We start from the raw sequence: 16,902 nt of genomic DNA, 5'->3' as shown, positions 1-16,902 counted from the left end.
TCTTTGCCTGCCTGCATGAATTTGTACATAGTGTGGGAAGTACAATGATACTCTATGCCCAGGGAGTCGAGAAAATTTTCCCGATCGGAACGGGAATCGAACCCGCCGTCTCTGGATTGGCGATCCATAGCTTTAACCACTAGGCTAACTGGAGACCCCAAGGTTCAGGTATCAGTAGGTCGGCTCTAGAGGCACGTTATCCTCCATTCGGGAAATTTGTGACCCCAAGGTTACGGGTATACCTTCAAGAATTATTTCTTGGATCCTTCCGAAAATACATCAATTGACATTTCTATAGGCTTATGCTTCAAGATGAGTATACCCGAATAAAAAATACAGTAGAAAAACCGAACGTAGTATTGTAACAGTACTATTTAGAACCATATTTTTACAATAGACACCACTGTAAAAATAAAAATACAAAAACAATAAGATGTAATGTAAAAAATCATACCGTGAATTGTAAATAAGAATTTTACAATATATTATACAGGTTGTTAAGTATCGTAACAATATAAAAAAATATTTTTCTATATATATATATTTTTGCAAAACCATACATTTTATTGTTAATGAATTGTTCTAAATTCTGATACGTGGGTTTAAATATACCGTACATTGTATGGTACATGAATGGTTTCGAACAATAAAATGTACCGTAAATAAATTGTTTTTAATTGTAATTTCACTACTGGTTATACATTTAATCAAATGGTTTTGGAATGGGTTTCTTTTGTTATGTTGTATTATTATGCGCTTTGGGAATTCTCCACAGCGTTTTGGATAACCCTTCATATATAGGATCGCCCACGTCTAAGTCTGAGTAGTCTCTGATTGCATTAACAGTTGAAGCTAAGGCTCCCATGCCCCACCAGCCAGATAACCGGGTTTTGCAAACTAAGCATTATTTGTGGCAACACTTTAAGCGGCATGATGGAACTATGCCGAGCGCGCTAAGTGTTATTAGACCACTAATGTAGTTGCATGAAGTGGGCGACGAAGTACATAAGTATCATTACAGCGTGCTTCATCGTTATTGCAATATTGAGGCTCCAGTTTGACTAAAGTTTGAAATACATAACAACTCATAAGAAAACTGTCAAGTTCTATTCAAATATAAGTTAGGTTAAAAAGCGAACCCGCAGACGAACCTATATTAGAAGTCATTTCAATGTACAGTCCAGTCCATATGTTAAAGATGGCTCTACGTCAAAGATAAAGTTTGTCAATTGCATTTGATTCGATTGTGGTCGAAGGCAAGTTCACATGAGAGAAGAGGAGAAAACTCCCCTAAAAGCAAATACCGAAAGAACCCAAGCAACACACATGTTATATATTAGTTACGACAGCGCAAGTTTTGGTTGTATAGAAGTTTATTTGACGTTGTTCCAACAAAATGTTAGAATAACGTAAAAGCGATCCAGTTTGAAGTTCCACCATGGCACGTCTCTAGTAGAAGACGATTGTATGGTGGGACAACTTCTGTTAAAGGAATTGATGATACTTTCATTTACCCTTTGAGAAAATGATTCTAACTTTTGGGTTGAATCAATAGTTTCTCCCATTGTAAATGAATGCGTATTCAACAATTCTACATATTGATCCCAGTTTGTCCTCCTGGGATTTCTAAATGCGGTTCTAGAATAATCTCCACCACTCCAATTGAAGATTATGTGTTTATGATCAGATAGAGAAATCTCATCTGACACGTGCCAGTTTGTGATCTTGTCAAAGATTGCAGCATTGCACAGTGTTAGATCCAAGACCTCTTGTCTGATTACATTTGAGAAAGTAGGTTTATCACCATTATTGCAAATGTCTATATTGTTCGAAGACAGATACTCTAATAGTGACTCACCTCGACTGTTAATATCCGTACTACCCCAAACCGTGTGATGTGCATTGGCGTCACAGCCAATGATAAACGATTTGTTGTTTTCTTTACAGAATTGGACAAATGATTACGAGCATACCTTCTTCTTCTTCTTTATGGCTCGATGTTCGCATTGGAACTCGGCCTACCTCTCTTCAACTTAGTGTTCTTTCGAGCACTTCCACAGGGGGAAATTGAAGGGCTTTCTTTGCCTGCCTGCATGAATTTGTACATAGTGTGGGAAGTACAATGATACTCTATGCCCAGGGAGTCGAGAAAATTTTCCCGATCGGAACGGGAATCGAACCCGCCGTCTCTGGATTGGCGATCCATAGCTTTAACCACTAGGCTAACTGGAGACCCCAAGGTTCAGGTATCAGTAGGTCGGCTCTAGAGGCACGTTATCCTCCATTCGGGAAATTTGTGACCCCAAGGTTACGGGTATACCTTCAAGAATTATTTCTTGGATCCTTCCGAAAATACATCAATTGACATTTCTATAGGCTTATGCTTCAAGATGAGTATACCCGAATAAAAAATACAGTAGAAAAACCGAACGTAGTATTGTAACAGTACTATTTAGAACCATATTTTTACAATAGACACCACTGTAAAAATAAAAATACAAAAACAATAAGATGTAATGTAAAAAATCATACCGTGAATTGTAAATAAGAATTTTACAATATATTATACAGGTTGTTAAGTATCGTAACAATATAAAAAAATATTTTTCTATATATATATATTTTTGCAAAACCATACATTTTATTGTTAATGAATTGTTCTAAATTCTGATACGTGGGTTTAAATATACCGTACATTGTATGGTACATGAATGGTTTCGAACAATAAAATGTACCGTAAATAAATTGTTTTTAATTGTAATTTCACTACTGGTTATACATTTAATCAAATGGTTTTGGAATGGGTTTCTTTTGTTATGTTGTATTATTATGCGCTTTGGGAATTCTCCACAGCGTTTTGGATAACCCTTCATATATAGGATCGCCCACGTCTAAGTCTGAGTAGTCTCTGATTGCATTAACAGTTGAAGCTAAGGCTCCCATGCCCCACCAGCCAGATAACCGGGTTTTGCAAACTAAGCATTATTTGTGGCAACACTTTAAGCGGCATGATGGAACTATGCCGAGCGCGCTAAGTGTTATTAGACCACTAATGTAGTTGCATGAAGTGGGCGACGAAGTACATAAGTATCATTACAGCGTGCTTCATCGTTATTGCAATATTGAGGCTCCAGTTTGACTAAAGTTTGAAATACATAACAACTCATAAGAAAACTGTCAAGTTCTATTCAAATATAAGTTAGGTTAAAAAGCGAACCCGCAGACGAACCTATATTAGAAGTCATTTCAATGTACAGTCCAGTCCATATGTTAAAGATGGCTCTACGTCAAAGATAAAGTTTGTCAATTGCATTTGATTCGATTGTGGTCGAAGGCAAGTTCACATGAGAGAAGAGGAGAAAACTCCCCTAAAAGCAAATACCGAAAGAACCCAAGCAACACACATGTTATATATTAGTTACGACAGCGCAAGTTTTGGTTGTATAGAAGTTTATTTGACGTTGTTCCAACAAAATGTTAGAATAACGTAAAATTAACTTCTATACAAACAAAACTTGCGCTGTCGTAACTCTTATATAACATGTGTGTTGCTTGGGAATAGTGTTGAACTCATCCACTGATTTACGGTAATCTGACCTGCATTTTTCCGAGTTGGCCTACATTCGTATTTCTCTCATCGCACTCTACACACCTAGCCCGCCATATCTCTTGGACCCCTGCTTGGACCTGCAGGTCTTAGGACATCTGGTTTATCACTGATTTAAACATGTTATTCATAGGCGCCAACTTAGAGGGGGCAAGCATAGGTTTGCCCCCCCAATAATTGAGGATTTTTCAATTTTCCCATACAAAAAATCAGAAAAAACAGGCTTTGCCCCCCCAATAATTTGACCAAGTTGGCGCGTCTGATGTTATTGACAAGGATGTTTTCGATCATCTGGCAATTATTTGACTCATTTGTCTATAACTCAGTTCAGAAGCCTAATATTGAAATGAGATGTTCGTCAAACTTGTAGATAAGTGTTTTTCCTACAATTATCACCAAGGAGCCATATTTTAACTTTTATATTTACGGCGTAAAAGTGTTTTTTGATCGTTTAGTATGAGTAGGTGATAGTAGCTCTCTCACGCCGCATATGTGAGATTTAGGATATGGCGTCCTTGGTGATAATTGTAGGAAAACCCCTTATCTACAAGTTTGTCGAACATCTCATTTCAATATTATGCTTCTGAACTGAGTTATGGATAAATGAGTCAAATGATTGCCAGGTGATCGAAAGCATCCTTGGTTATTGACTTGAAATTGATGTCTTATTCACTTTTTTCTCTTTCCTTTCCTTTGCAGCAAAAAAGTCACAAACATTAACAAAACAAAGCACGGAAAAAATCTTAAACGAATAAATCTCGGATACTTTTTCAAAACAACGTATAATACACACAAATCCTATGTTGATACGTCGTTTTGAAAAAGTATCCGAGAAATAATTAAAAAATCACGGAAAAATAATGTTTCGGAAAAGTGAATGGTTCAAACGTAAGAAAAACAGTATGATATGTTGTTACATAAAAATCCAATGTAAATGTATAGTATAGCGAACCATTTCATTACAATACACTTTATTGTAGCGGTACACTGTATGGTGCAGAAATGGTTTTCACCAAACACTCTATGGTTAGTTTTTATCCGGGTATCCAGTAAATGTTTATATAAAATCTTATTTGAGGAAATTCTGGCAAGGACTCGAAAAAATAAAACTGAATGTTCATTCTTACAGGAATAGGGTAGACATTTTTGAAAAAAAAATCTTTGTACGGGTTTCTAATGGAGAAAATGTCGAACGAAATCAAAAAGAAAATTCTGGGATAGTTCTAAAAAGAGTTCATATTTTTAAAAATAGTTCAGCTATGGTTGCTTTCTAAAGTTTTGTAGGTATTAACAAAAAAAAACAAATATGAACTTCAGAAGAAATAACTCAAGAGAATAACTCTTAAATCTTCAAGAGATTGGCCACCACTACCAGCACCATGTTTATTTGAGTAGATCTGTCAAGCCCAAGGTATTGCACAAAATACAACAACGTGACCGTTGGAGAGTTAAATATTGCTTATAGAATCCAGCTTTTTACGCTGGCTATAAAACAACGGGGGGTGATTCGTGTTTGACAATTCTTGCCGACAACTTTTATAGATTGATCTTAGTAGGCTTGGTGTTGAGGTTTGTTGATTCATCTGTCAAAAATTTTCATTGTGTGGAAGCCGAAAAAGTTTTGAGCTCTTTAATGCAAACTACATTTAATTTAATTGATAATTTTTTTTACGGTTTTAGACACCAGAGGAGGATCGCAAAACTGTTAAAAAGGACCTTGTCGAATGGAGTTGAGAAGAGATGATACAAAGTTCATCGTAGCCCAGATATCATTGTAGGCCCGACTACTGAATTCACAACGAACAGTGTTCATTATGGTGAAGAAGAAATGACGATGCCAAATCTTGAATAACGGTTTGTGCTGAATAATTGATCGTTTGTTGACTCGTTCTACCAGCCTAGCCAAATTCTACTGATTTATTTTAGAGCAACAATGTACAATAAAGTGATACTTGACTCCATTATCAACTACAACCTGGTTTTTATCAGGCATGTTTGGGAATTTATTAAGGGTTGTGATGGAAAACTACGATACTAGAGAGGATGTCTCCAAAAGGCAATGTATTAAATTGGAGAGGTTCTTTTGTATTAAGGCAGCATGCTTTTATAACGTAACACTAAAATCGACCAGAGTAGGTAAACCCTCCTCCCCCTCCGTAACGCTTTTCTGTATGAAAATTCTAAAACTCTTGTATGGATCATAACGCTTGACCATACTCCCCCCTCCTATAGCGTTACGTAATTTATGGACGGCGCCTAACCAGCCGTGCATAGAACGCAGGCCGGGTTTTGGTTTTGAGTAACTTTTCCGTTAAAGTCTTCGGTCGATCACGCTATACGGTACCGAGAGCGGGTTAAGGGAAACAAATCATTCAGGGCAGAAGCAAATCATCGACTCCGCCAAATATCGCCAGATCTCGATCCTGCTAGGTCTTGTTCAGTAAAATCAGCCTATGCTAGGCTCAAATTAATGGCAGACACAGGTATTTATTCGAAATAAAAAATGTCCATATTCAGACAAAACAAAACTGACACCTGGATACAGTTCGGTGTAGTTTCTCCTAGTTGTCTTCAATTGTGGATGGTAGCGCCATTTTGAAATATACTCATCGTCCCCATATTTCCTTCCAACTGATTATCGACAACATCTTCATCAACCTAAAATAGTAAAAACGTTAGAACCGAATTGAAAATCATAAAAAAATTGAAAATGAATTTCTCTTGCTACCGAAGGAATGAAAATTCTTGACGTTCCATATTGTAAACATTGAAACATTTCTACAAGGCTTACTTTGATTCTACCATAATAAAATTTATAGTGTCGGCAAGAATTGTCATAAGGGGGTGATTCACAGTTTATGGTAAGCTAGCGTAAAAAGCTGGATACAATGTTATTACATTCAATTTCATCTATTACATTTAGTCATTGAAGCTGGTACGTATAAATTTGCTAAGGGTGCTAGCCCCGCCCTGACCGAAAAGCTGGCTACGCCCTTGCTCCTTATAAGATTTCCAACTAGAGGTGTGCGCCGATTTGAAATCTGTCGGCGGCGGCGATTTGCACTTTTTTGGTCGGCGGCGGCGTGATCGGCGTGACGCCGAATGAATTTTCGGCGGTGGCGGTGGCTGCTTGAAACAGCGTGGTCATGTTTTTTTTTCAAATCCGTTAATCAATATCAGTGTTTTATTTTTTAGTAATTTATCATGTTGAAGATGCAATGACATGTTTATAGTTACGGTTTAGTAATTTTTTTTTAATATTTTCACATGTTTTTTGAAAATTATATTCAAACAATTGTTATGGTGATGATTCACCATCAGCTGCCCAAAAAAATATCCAGAATGACATCCTAAAGGAATTCCCGGAAGAAATTCTAGAAGAATTTCCGGCGAAACTTCTAGAGGAATTTCCGAATAAACACTTAAAGGAATTCCCGGAAGAACTTGTAGAGGCATTCCCGTAGGCACACCTAGAGGAATTCCCGGATGAACTCTTAAACGAATTTCCAAAAGAACATTTAAAAGATTCCCCTGATGAACTCTTAGAGGAACGTTTGGAGAAACTCCTGGGAGAAATCTGGAAACGAATCTTAGAAGAACTCTTAGAGAAATTGCCGGAGGAACTCTTAGAGGAATTGTAGGAGAAACTCTCAGTAGACCTCACGGCGGAACTCATAGAAGAATTCTCGGAGGAAACACCGGGCATTCTTTGTGCAACACCCAGAAATTTAAGTAAAATAGTTGCCGGAGGATCTTTCGGAGGAATTTCTGGAGGTACCTCTAGAGAAATTTCCGAGGAAAAAATCGGAAAGGAATTCAAGGAGGAACTCGTAGAGAAATTACCAGAGGTTTTCCTAGATGAGTTCCCGGATGAACCCTTAAAGGAATTCCCGGAACAATTTCTAGAGCAATTCCCGAAGATGTGTAAAGAAATTCCCTGAGGAACTCATAGAGGAACTCGTAGAGGAATTTCCGGAGGTATTCCTAAAGAAATTCCCGGATGAACTCCCACCTAAATTCCTGAGCGAAGGTCTAGAGAAATTCTTGATGGAACTCTTAGAAGAATTCCCAAGAATTTCGTGAAGAAATTTCCGGAAGAACTCGTAGAGGAATTTCCGGATGAACTCAGATACTTCTAGAGAAATTCCTGGGAGAACTCCTAGAGGAACGTTCGGGAAAACTTCTAGAAAAAAATCTTGTAGAGCAACTCGTACAGGGTGCGGCAGGAAGAAATGCGAAAAATTCAAGGTGCTATCACAGGCTTAATATGGGATTTATATGACTGTTTTTCCATGATAGTGTATCCGTCAATGTCTATATTCTAGCACAATAAAATAAATATGGTCTTATTTGATTTTTAACTTGTGATAATGAAAAGTGAATATCAAAAATCGGCGCGCTATAGCAAAGTGGCTGCTATAGTAAATATTTTAACTGTAACGTGATGAAAAACTAAGGCATACTAATATAGAGCTATGTAGTATCACATACTAGATAAAAGCAGAACACATATATTATGGTACAGAGAAAAATAAATTATTCATTTTATCAGATATGAAATTTAGCGGCCTATTTACATTTCAGTGGTTTGAAAATGCAAATTGCCTTCAGTTTCAGGCGCCGCGCCGTCTTGTAAAGGCTAGTGACCAAATTAGAAAAAAATCTTTAAACAACTTATTAGAAAATAACCCTGTTAGAGATCATGGAACGTTAAATCATAGATTTGTTAACGGTAAACGGACGAAAATGAGGTTTGAAGTTGAAAAACACTTTCGCATTTTTTCCTGTCGTATACTGCACACTTAAAACAGAATGCCGAGATCGGCTGTGCGAATCTCGGTTATGGTTCAATTGCTGAAATCTCGGCTAAACGCTTGACGTTTAATGTTTGATGATAGCGGCACCCATGGGTGCTGCTATGAATAAACTTAACTTTTAGCTGATATCTCAGTTAAATTTCGATTGCCGAGCACTCGGCTGTGCGAATCTCGGTAAAAGAATTGAAATTAGCCGAGCTCAAGTGAGTGTGTGTAGTGAAATTGCCTGGATAACTTATTCCCGGTGAAACTCGTGAAGGTGTTCTCGAAGATATTCGAATTCCCGGAAGAACTTTGAGGGAAAGTCACGGTGAAACTCTTAGTGTTATTCCCGGAAAAATCAGTGAGGAATCCCCGAAAGAACTCGTGGAGAAATTCCCGGAGGAATTCTTGGAGGAAATCCTAGAGAAATTCTCACAGCAACTTCCAGAGGAATGTTCGGAAAAATTTCCAGAAGAACTCTCAAAGAAACTCCTGAAAGAAATCCAGGAGGAACTGCCACAGAAATTGTCGGAGAACCCCCAGAAGAATTCCCGGAAGAACTTTCAGAGGAATTACTGGAGAAACTCCTGGAGAAATTATCGGAGGAAACTTCTGGTATTTCCAGTGCAATCTCTATGAACTCTTGAAGGAATTTCCGTAGAAATCCGTTAAGGAATTCCCGGATGAACTCGTTGAAGAACTCGTGGAGAAATCCCGGAGGTGCTCCTAGAGGAATTGCAGGACGAACTCCTAAAGAAATTTCCAGGAAGAACTTTAAGAGGAATTCCCGGAGGATCTCATAAAAGAATACCCGGAGTAACTCTTAGAGGAATTTTTTTAGGAAGTCCCAGTGAAACCCCTAGAGGTTGTCTCGGAGGAAACCCTCGGAATTTCCTAAGGACCTTCTAGAGTTCCCGGAGGAACTCCTAGCGGAATTTTTGGTGAAACTGCTGGAAGAATCCTCAAAAGAGTTGCTGGAGAAATTTCATCTTTTCTGGAGTTGAACACGACAAAAACATTTTCTTCAGAATCACTAGTATTTTGTTCAACCTTGGGAATCCCTAGATTGTTTCTTCAGCCATCGGTTATCTTCAGGAACCCCCGGTATCTTTGTAAACTCGATTTAATTCAAAGGGCTTTCACTTTAAAAACATCGTTGACGCGACATGCGAAGTTTAGAATTTAAAGCAACTACCGGTGGAACTGAGCGTAATTCAATCAATTTTAGCGTTCCAAATTTTTGAACTGTTATTTGGAACAAAAAAATGGACCACCGCTGAAAATTGCTATGTATGCAGATGACTCTAATGAATTGCTTGAAATATTGTAATGAAATAAATCAAGAAATAATATAATTTATCAATGCGTTTTTGAGATCGGCGTAGAAAAGTTGAAGTTCGGCGGCGTAAGCGGCGGCGCGCCGAAAAATAATCGGCGGCGGCGGCGGCGTGAACCGAAATTCGGCGGCGGCGTCAGCGTGGCGCGGCGGCGCACACCTCTATTTCCAACTACGAAAAAACGATCGTTAAATACGTCGTGGTAGTCTGATATTCTGTCAGCCACTTCTAATTGCACTGTGACTCAATAATGAATCAAATATCTCAATTTTGATACTCTCTGTTTCAAAGACGATAAACACACTTACCAATCATGAGGAAGGTAATTTTCAGCGACAGATATTCCTCCTTGCCTTCGACAACCGCTGCACACAAACACGCCAGAGCCGCTGCAAAGAATGTCGCACAGAAAAGCCATTTCTTGCCCGTCCGGTTGATGATGTACATTGCCATTGCGATTGCCGGTATTTCCACCAATCCCGCTAGTGCCTAAACGACGCAAGCAAAATAATCGAAAGGAGAAAAATCGTCATTGATGAATACGGTCCATGCGGCATCGACGCAACATTCGTTCTTGTCTTGTCACATCACTTGAACTCTCTGTCGCGCGATGCGCTGCATAACTTTTGGCGCAAAAATGTTCGCTCGCTCGCGCTCTCGCTCCCGCTCTCACCGAATTCAAATAGATGTTGCCGCCGAAGCTGTTCATGTTGAGCACCAGTCCGTAGTAGACGAGATTCATAGTGAACCAGATGCACAGGAAGCAGAACGTGACCAGGCGCAGATACTTGGAACGAAACAGTTCACACACGCCGGCCACGTTTTCCTCCTCGTCCGTTGGGGGTTTGAGCAGTTTGTCCAAATTGTCCGGCAGCGGTCGGTTGTTGAAGGCGGCTGCCTTCCGCACGATTTCCTTCACCTCGGCGATGCGACCTTTGCAGAGCAACCACCGGGGCGATTCCGGAAGTACGAACCTGTGACGTGCGACGTGGAGATGGGTTCGGGTTAAAAATAGACACTTTGGAGGGAATGATTTTGCTTCTGTTTATAGACTGGGAATGGATTATCATGCGGGTACTGGGTTTGCGTGGGGGTTACGGAGAGAGTGGGTTTACGACTGTGTCGGCTTCTTAATTGGTTTGGCTGGCTTGACTGACACGCCGTTAGTCGATGATAATTGGTTGATGGAGTTTTGTGCGGGTTAGGAAATGTTTTCTCTACAAATGTCGGCATTCTTCCTGGTTTTGAGTGAAAACATCTTTAGGAGAGGATATTACTAATCGTCTAAAAGTGGTGCTCTCGTCGCTTGTACTTACCACAAGAAACATAGAAACACTCCCGGTAATCCAATACAGAGCTGCAGACTTCGGAAGTCCTGTGTCAAATAGGCGATGCCCGAGATCATGATGTACGATACCGGAAGGGGAAACAGGTTGTACATTCCGGCGATGGTTCTCCACTTGCCGTCTACGTACTCGATGGCAAGAATCAGTCCTGCGTAGGTTACCGAGACGGATACGATTCCAAGTAGAGCGCGCAGAATTAGGAGGAATTCCAAGGAATCCACAAAGTACAATGCGAGGCCTGGAAATTGTAAAGATGATTACAATGTGCTGCACGACTTAAGTGTAGGGCTTGTTCATGAGCTACGTCGTAGGCTCTTAAGGGCCGAGGGCTGGTAAGGGTGTCTGGCGATGGCTATGAACATGTGAAAATACAGTGTCGGACAAAACAGTAAGACCATCAGCCATTTTTCATACTAAATGGCCAAGTATGACGATGTGAATTGTGACGATGTGCTCGATTTCTAGTGAACCGATTCCGCTGAAATTTTGCCAGCCGTCATGGAGTTACATGAATTTTCATATTTAATTGATTGAGTTCTGTTCACTACATCAAATATTACAGATATACGAAGCGACAAAATAATAAGACCACTTTCAGATTGCCATTACCAATGGATATATCAGAATATCTGATGCTTGATGATTACTAAAATCAAGGATGACTTTTAAACTTGGGGACAATTTTATTGAATCGACCACAAATAACAATCTTAAAAATCTGGTGTTACTGTTCTGTCGCAACGTATATCTGTAACTTTGGAAGTACAACTTATTCTTTTTTGCTAGAATTCATTCAATTCTGATCAAATTTACTTTATTTTTCGTACACAGATAGTACCAATCGTGAATGGATTGGGAGGGTTCGACTAAATGGGATAGTTATGCTACGGAAACGGCTAAGCAATCTCGAGGAAATCAAACGATACTGTTTGATTTTACCCAACGTTTGGACCACTTTTTTGGTCTTCTTCAGGGATTAATCACTATTATCGTCAAATTTTCTGCATAGAACTGTCGGGGTCTGGTTAACTACTTTGTGCATCATGGTGGTGAATTAGTGATTCGTAGCTAATTTCTATTTTCTCACTAATTCTTCCACTTGTTTTAGGCACTGGTTAGTTTTCTGTTTGCAACTGTTAAATTGAAAATTTTCAATTTGACCCCTGAAGAAGACCAACGTTGGGTAAAATCAAATAGTATCGTTTGACTTCCTCGAGACTGCTTAGCCATTCCCATAGCATAAGTACTATTCGTGGCTACATGTGCACAGAATTTCATGAGAATCGGTTCAAAATTGACTAAGTTATAGCAAAAACCTGACCCGTGCAAAAAAAAGAATCGGGTGTAGTGGGCATAATTCAGCCAATTTAATACAATTCAAAACTCCCGTAAATCCATGCCGGCTGCCAAAATTTCAGCCAAATCGGTTTGCCGTCTTCCCCCGTTGGTTTGAACGACACCTCATGCAAACCAACGGGGTTCGTTTTTTTTAGCTTGAATCTCTAGCAACCCTGTAGGCGACGTAAAACACAGTACTGGCAACTTTTTTGATGTTTTTTTTTTAATTCTACGTTCCGTTTCGCCCCGTTCCATCAACAGAATGACTTTTGAACCATTCTTAATTTGAACGATGTGCAGATTAGCGGGGGTCAAAATAAAAAGTGTTCACAGTAGATGCGGTCAAACCAACGAGGGTAGATGGTACTAGAAACCGAGTACCATATCGCCAAACTTTGCCAATTTGTATGAAATATGACCAGTGGTCTTATTGTTTTGTCCGACACTGTACACTACTACTCGTATGTAGAGAGGAGGGAGAAAGTAAAGTATATACAACATTAGCGTGCGCAGGGATCTTGTTTAGGGGCACTAACAATGATGGTGTAATTTATGATCATGGTGCAAAATAGAATCATGGTGTTACACGCAATACGAATTCCCAAGAAGGGGTTTCAATATGCTGTGGAGCTAACATCGCCAAGTGCTTCATTCTGATATTCTGGAGGAGGCTTCGGAATGTGATGATTTCAAGGCAATGCAAAGCTTTATTATGAAGTCATTATCTCGACTCTTGTGGAGTTTGATAAACGTAACATATAAAATGGAAAAAAATCAAGAAACCCAAGAAACAATGAATGCTGAAAGTTAAAGAGCTGAAGAATAACTGGCTAATGGTGTCAATGGCTGAACACAATGACAGTTGAGTATTGGTTTGAAGTATGACTTGTTCAACCTCTTTAATCAGCAATACATAGATGGCTAAATATCAAGTTGAATAGAATACTAGAATATTATTCATCTGCGTAACCAGCTTTGAAACATACACCAACAACATGCAGAATTAACCATCTGTTGTTCAACCTTTAATCAAATATTTTTTGACAGCTGACCCCAGCATGGTTCTTGTGAAATCCACATCGCTTCATCAGCCTCAATACAGACTTAATTCAACTTATTACCTCGACTATTCAGACACAACTCTTGTTTTCGAGGATATGTATACAATTGTGTGTGGTGTAGGTGCTTTTTACACAACTAATAAATTTAATTGAATGCTGATTAAGTGCTAGTTAAGCCTTAAATCAGCTTTTCAATGAATCTTTGATCAGCTAAAGGTTGAATAAAATCACCAAATTTAGATGTTTAGGAGCTGAATAAAGAATTATACCTTATGTGCTCAGCTTTTGTTCAAATGAAGGCTGATTAAAAATAGTTGGAGAAACGTTTGCACAGCATCAAAATGTTACCTGGGAAATTATCGATTATATAAAATTAAATATAAAAGTGTTGTGAAAGAGTTTTAATCGAGAATTAAAGAATTAAAGAAGCTCCATAGATTGAGTCAGAATTCTTAGATAAAAAAAATCTATCGAAGTCCTTGTTACAATCTACAGAGATTCCTCCAGAAATTTCTCCAGGATTCATCCAAGCATTCGTGCATGAATTGCCCCAAAAATTCCTCCAGGAATTCTACTGAATTCTTCCTGGAATTCCTCCCAAAATTCCTCCAGGATGCCTCCAGGGATTATTCCATGGAATCCTCCAGGGATTCATCCATTAATATCTCCAGAAATTCATCAAAAATACTTCTAGATATTCTTAAAGGAATTCTTTGAGAAATTCCTCGAGGAGCTCCTCTAGAAAATTCTTCTTAAAGCTTTAGAAATTTGTTCCAGAAACTCATCAAAGGATTCCTCCAGGAATTCCCCCAGATACTTATCCAGGAATTCCTCCAAAAAATCCTCCAGGAATACCACCAGGGATTTCTCCAGAAAATCCTTAAAGAGTTTCTGCCAAAATACCTTCACGATTTTCTCTAGGAATTCCTCCAGAAAATCAAAAAGAAATTTTTCCTTGTAGTCTTCCAGGAATTCCTCCAAGAACTCCTCAAGGAATTCTTTCAGGGATTCTTCCATGGATTCCTCCAGGACTTTCTACAGGAATTTCTTAAGGAACTTCTACAGGGATACATCCATTAATTTCTTCAGAAATTTAAAAAAAAAGTCCTTCTGAAAAATTTCTCCAGAAAATCCTCAAGGAACTCCTCCAAAAATATTATCAGAAATTCTTCTAAGGATTCGTCCAGAAAATCATCTTGGAATAACTGCCAGAATTTCTCTAAGATTTCCTCCAGAAATTCCTTCAGAAATATCTTCAGAAATCCTTCCAGAAATATCTCCAGGAAATGCAATAGGAATTTCTCCAAAAAATTCTCCATGGATTCTTCCTGAAATTCTTTTATTGACTCTTCCTAGGATTCCTTCAGAAATTTATGTAGAATTACCTTCAAAGATTCTTCTAGCTAGGAATTCCTCCGCGGATTCCTCAAGGAAGCCTTCCACGGCTTCCTTTGGAAATGGCTCCAGGAAATCCTCCAGAAATACCTTCAGAGATTCCTCTAGAAATTTCTCCAGGGATTCATCCTAGAATTCCTTCACGGATTCATTTAGGAATTCCTCAATGGATTCCACCAGGGATTTTTCCAGGAATTTTCCAGAGCTTCCTCCAGAGATTCATCCAAGGATTACTGTAGGAGTGCCTCTAGGAATTTCTCTACAGATTCCAGGATTTCCTAAAGAAATTCCTTCAAGGATTCCTGCTGAAATTCTAAAAGGAATCCTCCAGGAATTTCTCTCGGAATTCTTGCAGATATTCCTCCAGGGATTTCTTCGGGTATTCTGGCAGATATTCCTCCAGGGACTCCTCCAGAAATTCTTCCAGAAATTTTTCTCGAATTTCTTCAAAAGATTCCTCCTGAAGTTCTTCCAGGGATAGTTCCAGGAATTCCTTCACGGATTCCTTCAGAAATTCCTCCAAGGATTATACTAGAGATTTCTGCAGAAACTTTCCAGAGATTCCTGCAAGGATTCCACCTGAAAATTCTCTAAGAATGTCTCCTGAATGCCTCCACGGATTGCTCCAACAATTTCTCTAAGAATTCCTCCATGAATTTATGCAGGAATTCCTCCAAAATTCTTCCCAGAATGCCTACAGGGATTCTTTCAGAAATTCCTTCAGGGATTTATCCTGTAATTCTTCCAGGGATTCCTCAAAAAGATTCCTTCAGGGATTCCTCCTGAAAATCCTCCAGGAATTCCTTCTGGAATGCTTCCACGTTTTCCTCCAGAAATTCCTCTAGGGATTCCTCCAGAGATTTCTTCAGGAACTCCTCCAGCGATTTCTCCAGAAACTCCTCCCGGGATTCGTCAATGAGTTCCTTGGGTAATTTCTACAAAAATTCCTCCAGGAATTCTTCCAGAAATTGCTTGAGGAATTTATCCAGCATTTCCTATATCAATTTCTCTAGGAATATCTCCACGGATTCTTCCAGGAATTAATTCATGGATTCATCCAGGGATTCCACCAGGATTTCTCCAAGAATTTTTCAGAGCTTCCTTCAGCAATTCTCCCAACAATTCCTTTTGGAATGCCTATAGGGATTCCTCCAGTAATTACTTCTGGAAATCCTCCTGGAATGCCTTCTCGAATTCCTCCACGGAAACCCCCAGACATTCTTCCAATGATTCCTTCAGGAATGTCTCCAGGGATTTCTCCAGAAATTCTTCTTGGGATTTCGCCAGGGCTTCTTCAGGAACTCCTGCAAGAATTTCACTTGGAATTCCTCCAATGATTCCGCCAAGGATTTCTCCAGGAATTCCTGCAAGAAATTCTCTCAGAATTTCTCCAGCGTTTCCTCCATGAATTCCCCCAGAGTTGTCTCCAGGAATTCCTCCAAGAATTCTTCAATGAACTCCTCCAGGAATTTCTTCCAATATTCCTCCAAAAGTTCTTTCAGGACTTCCTTGAAATATTCCTCTAGAAATTCCTCCAGAAATTCCTCCATTAATTTCTCCATGAATTCCTCCAGAAATATCCGCAGGAATTCTTTCAGAAATTCCTCTGAGGATTCATCTAGGAAAATTTTCAAGGATTTCGTTAGGAATGCCTCTAGAGATTCCTTCATAAATTCCTCCAGGGATTTCTCCTGGAATTCCTCCAGGATTTCCTCCTGGAATTCCTGTACGGATTCTTCGTGGAATTTCTTCAATATTTTCGCCAGCAGTTCCTTCAGTAAATTCTACAGGAATTTCTTTATAAATTCCTTTAGGGACTCATTCAGGACTTTTTGAGAGTTTCCTCCAAGAATACTTCCAATCGTTTCCTCCATTTTCCTCCACTTGGGAAATTTGTGCCATTAAGCATTCCTTTAGTAACGCGTTCCAGGAGTCCTCCAGAAGGTCCTTTAAAGATTCCTCTTTAAGTTCCTCCAGGGATTTCTCCACGGATTCCTCCGGGAATTCTTCCAGGTGGTT

At 39.1% G+C, this 16,902-nt stretch overlaps 1 protein-coding gene across 13 annotated transcripts in view; it reads right to left on the bottom strand.

Annotated features, from left to right (window-relative positions):
• LOC109409579 (organic cation transporter protein) overlaps positions 1-16,902 on the bottom strand; it is a 301,524-nt gene that overhangs the window by 12,227 nt on the left and 272,395 nt on the right. For all 13 annotated transcript variants that reach the window (XM_062843046.1, XM_062843047.1, XM_062843048.1 and 10 more), the window contains 3 exons: positions 11,060-11,327; positions 10,417-10,717; positions 10,052-10,232 (listed from right to left, as the gene is read on the bottom strand). In XM_062843046.1, the coding sequence (XP_062699030.1) occupies positions 10,052-10,232; positions 10,417-10,717; positions 11,060-11,327 (750 nt within the window). The remainder of the gene's footprint in view (positions 1-10,051; positions 10,233-10,416; positions 10,718-11,059; positions 11,328-16,902) is intronic.

Source organism: Aedes albopictus, chromosome 3, assembly GCF_035046485.1.
Source record: "Aedes albopictus strain Foshan chromosome 3, AalbF5, whole genome shotgun sequence".
NCBI classification, from domain to species: domain Eukaryota; kingdom Metazoa; phylum Arthropoda; class Insecta; order Diptera; family Culicidae; genus Aedes; species Aedes albopictus.
The sequence above is the reverse complement of the archived record's forward strand: the minus strand, read 5'-3'. Positions and strand labels throughout refer to the sequence as shown.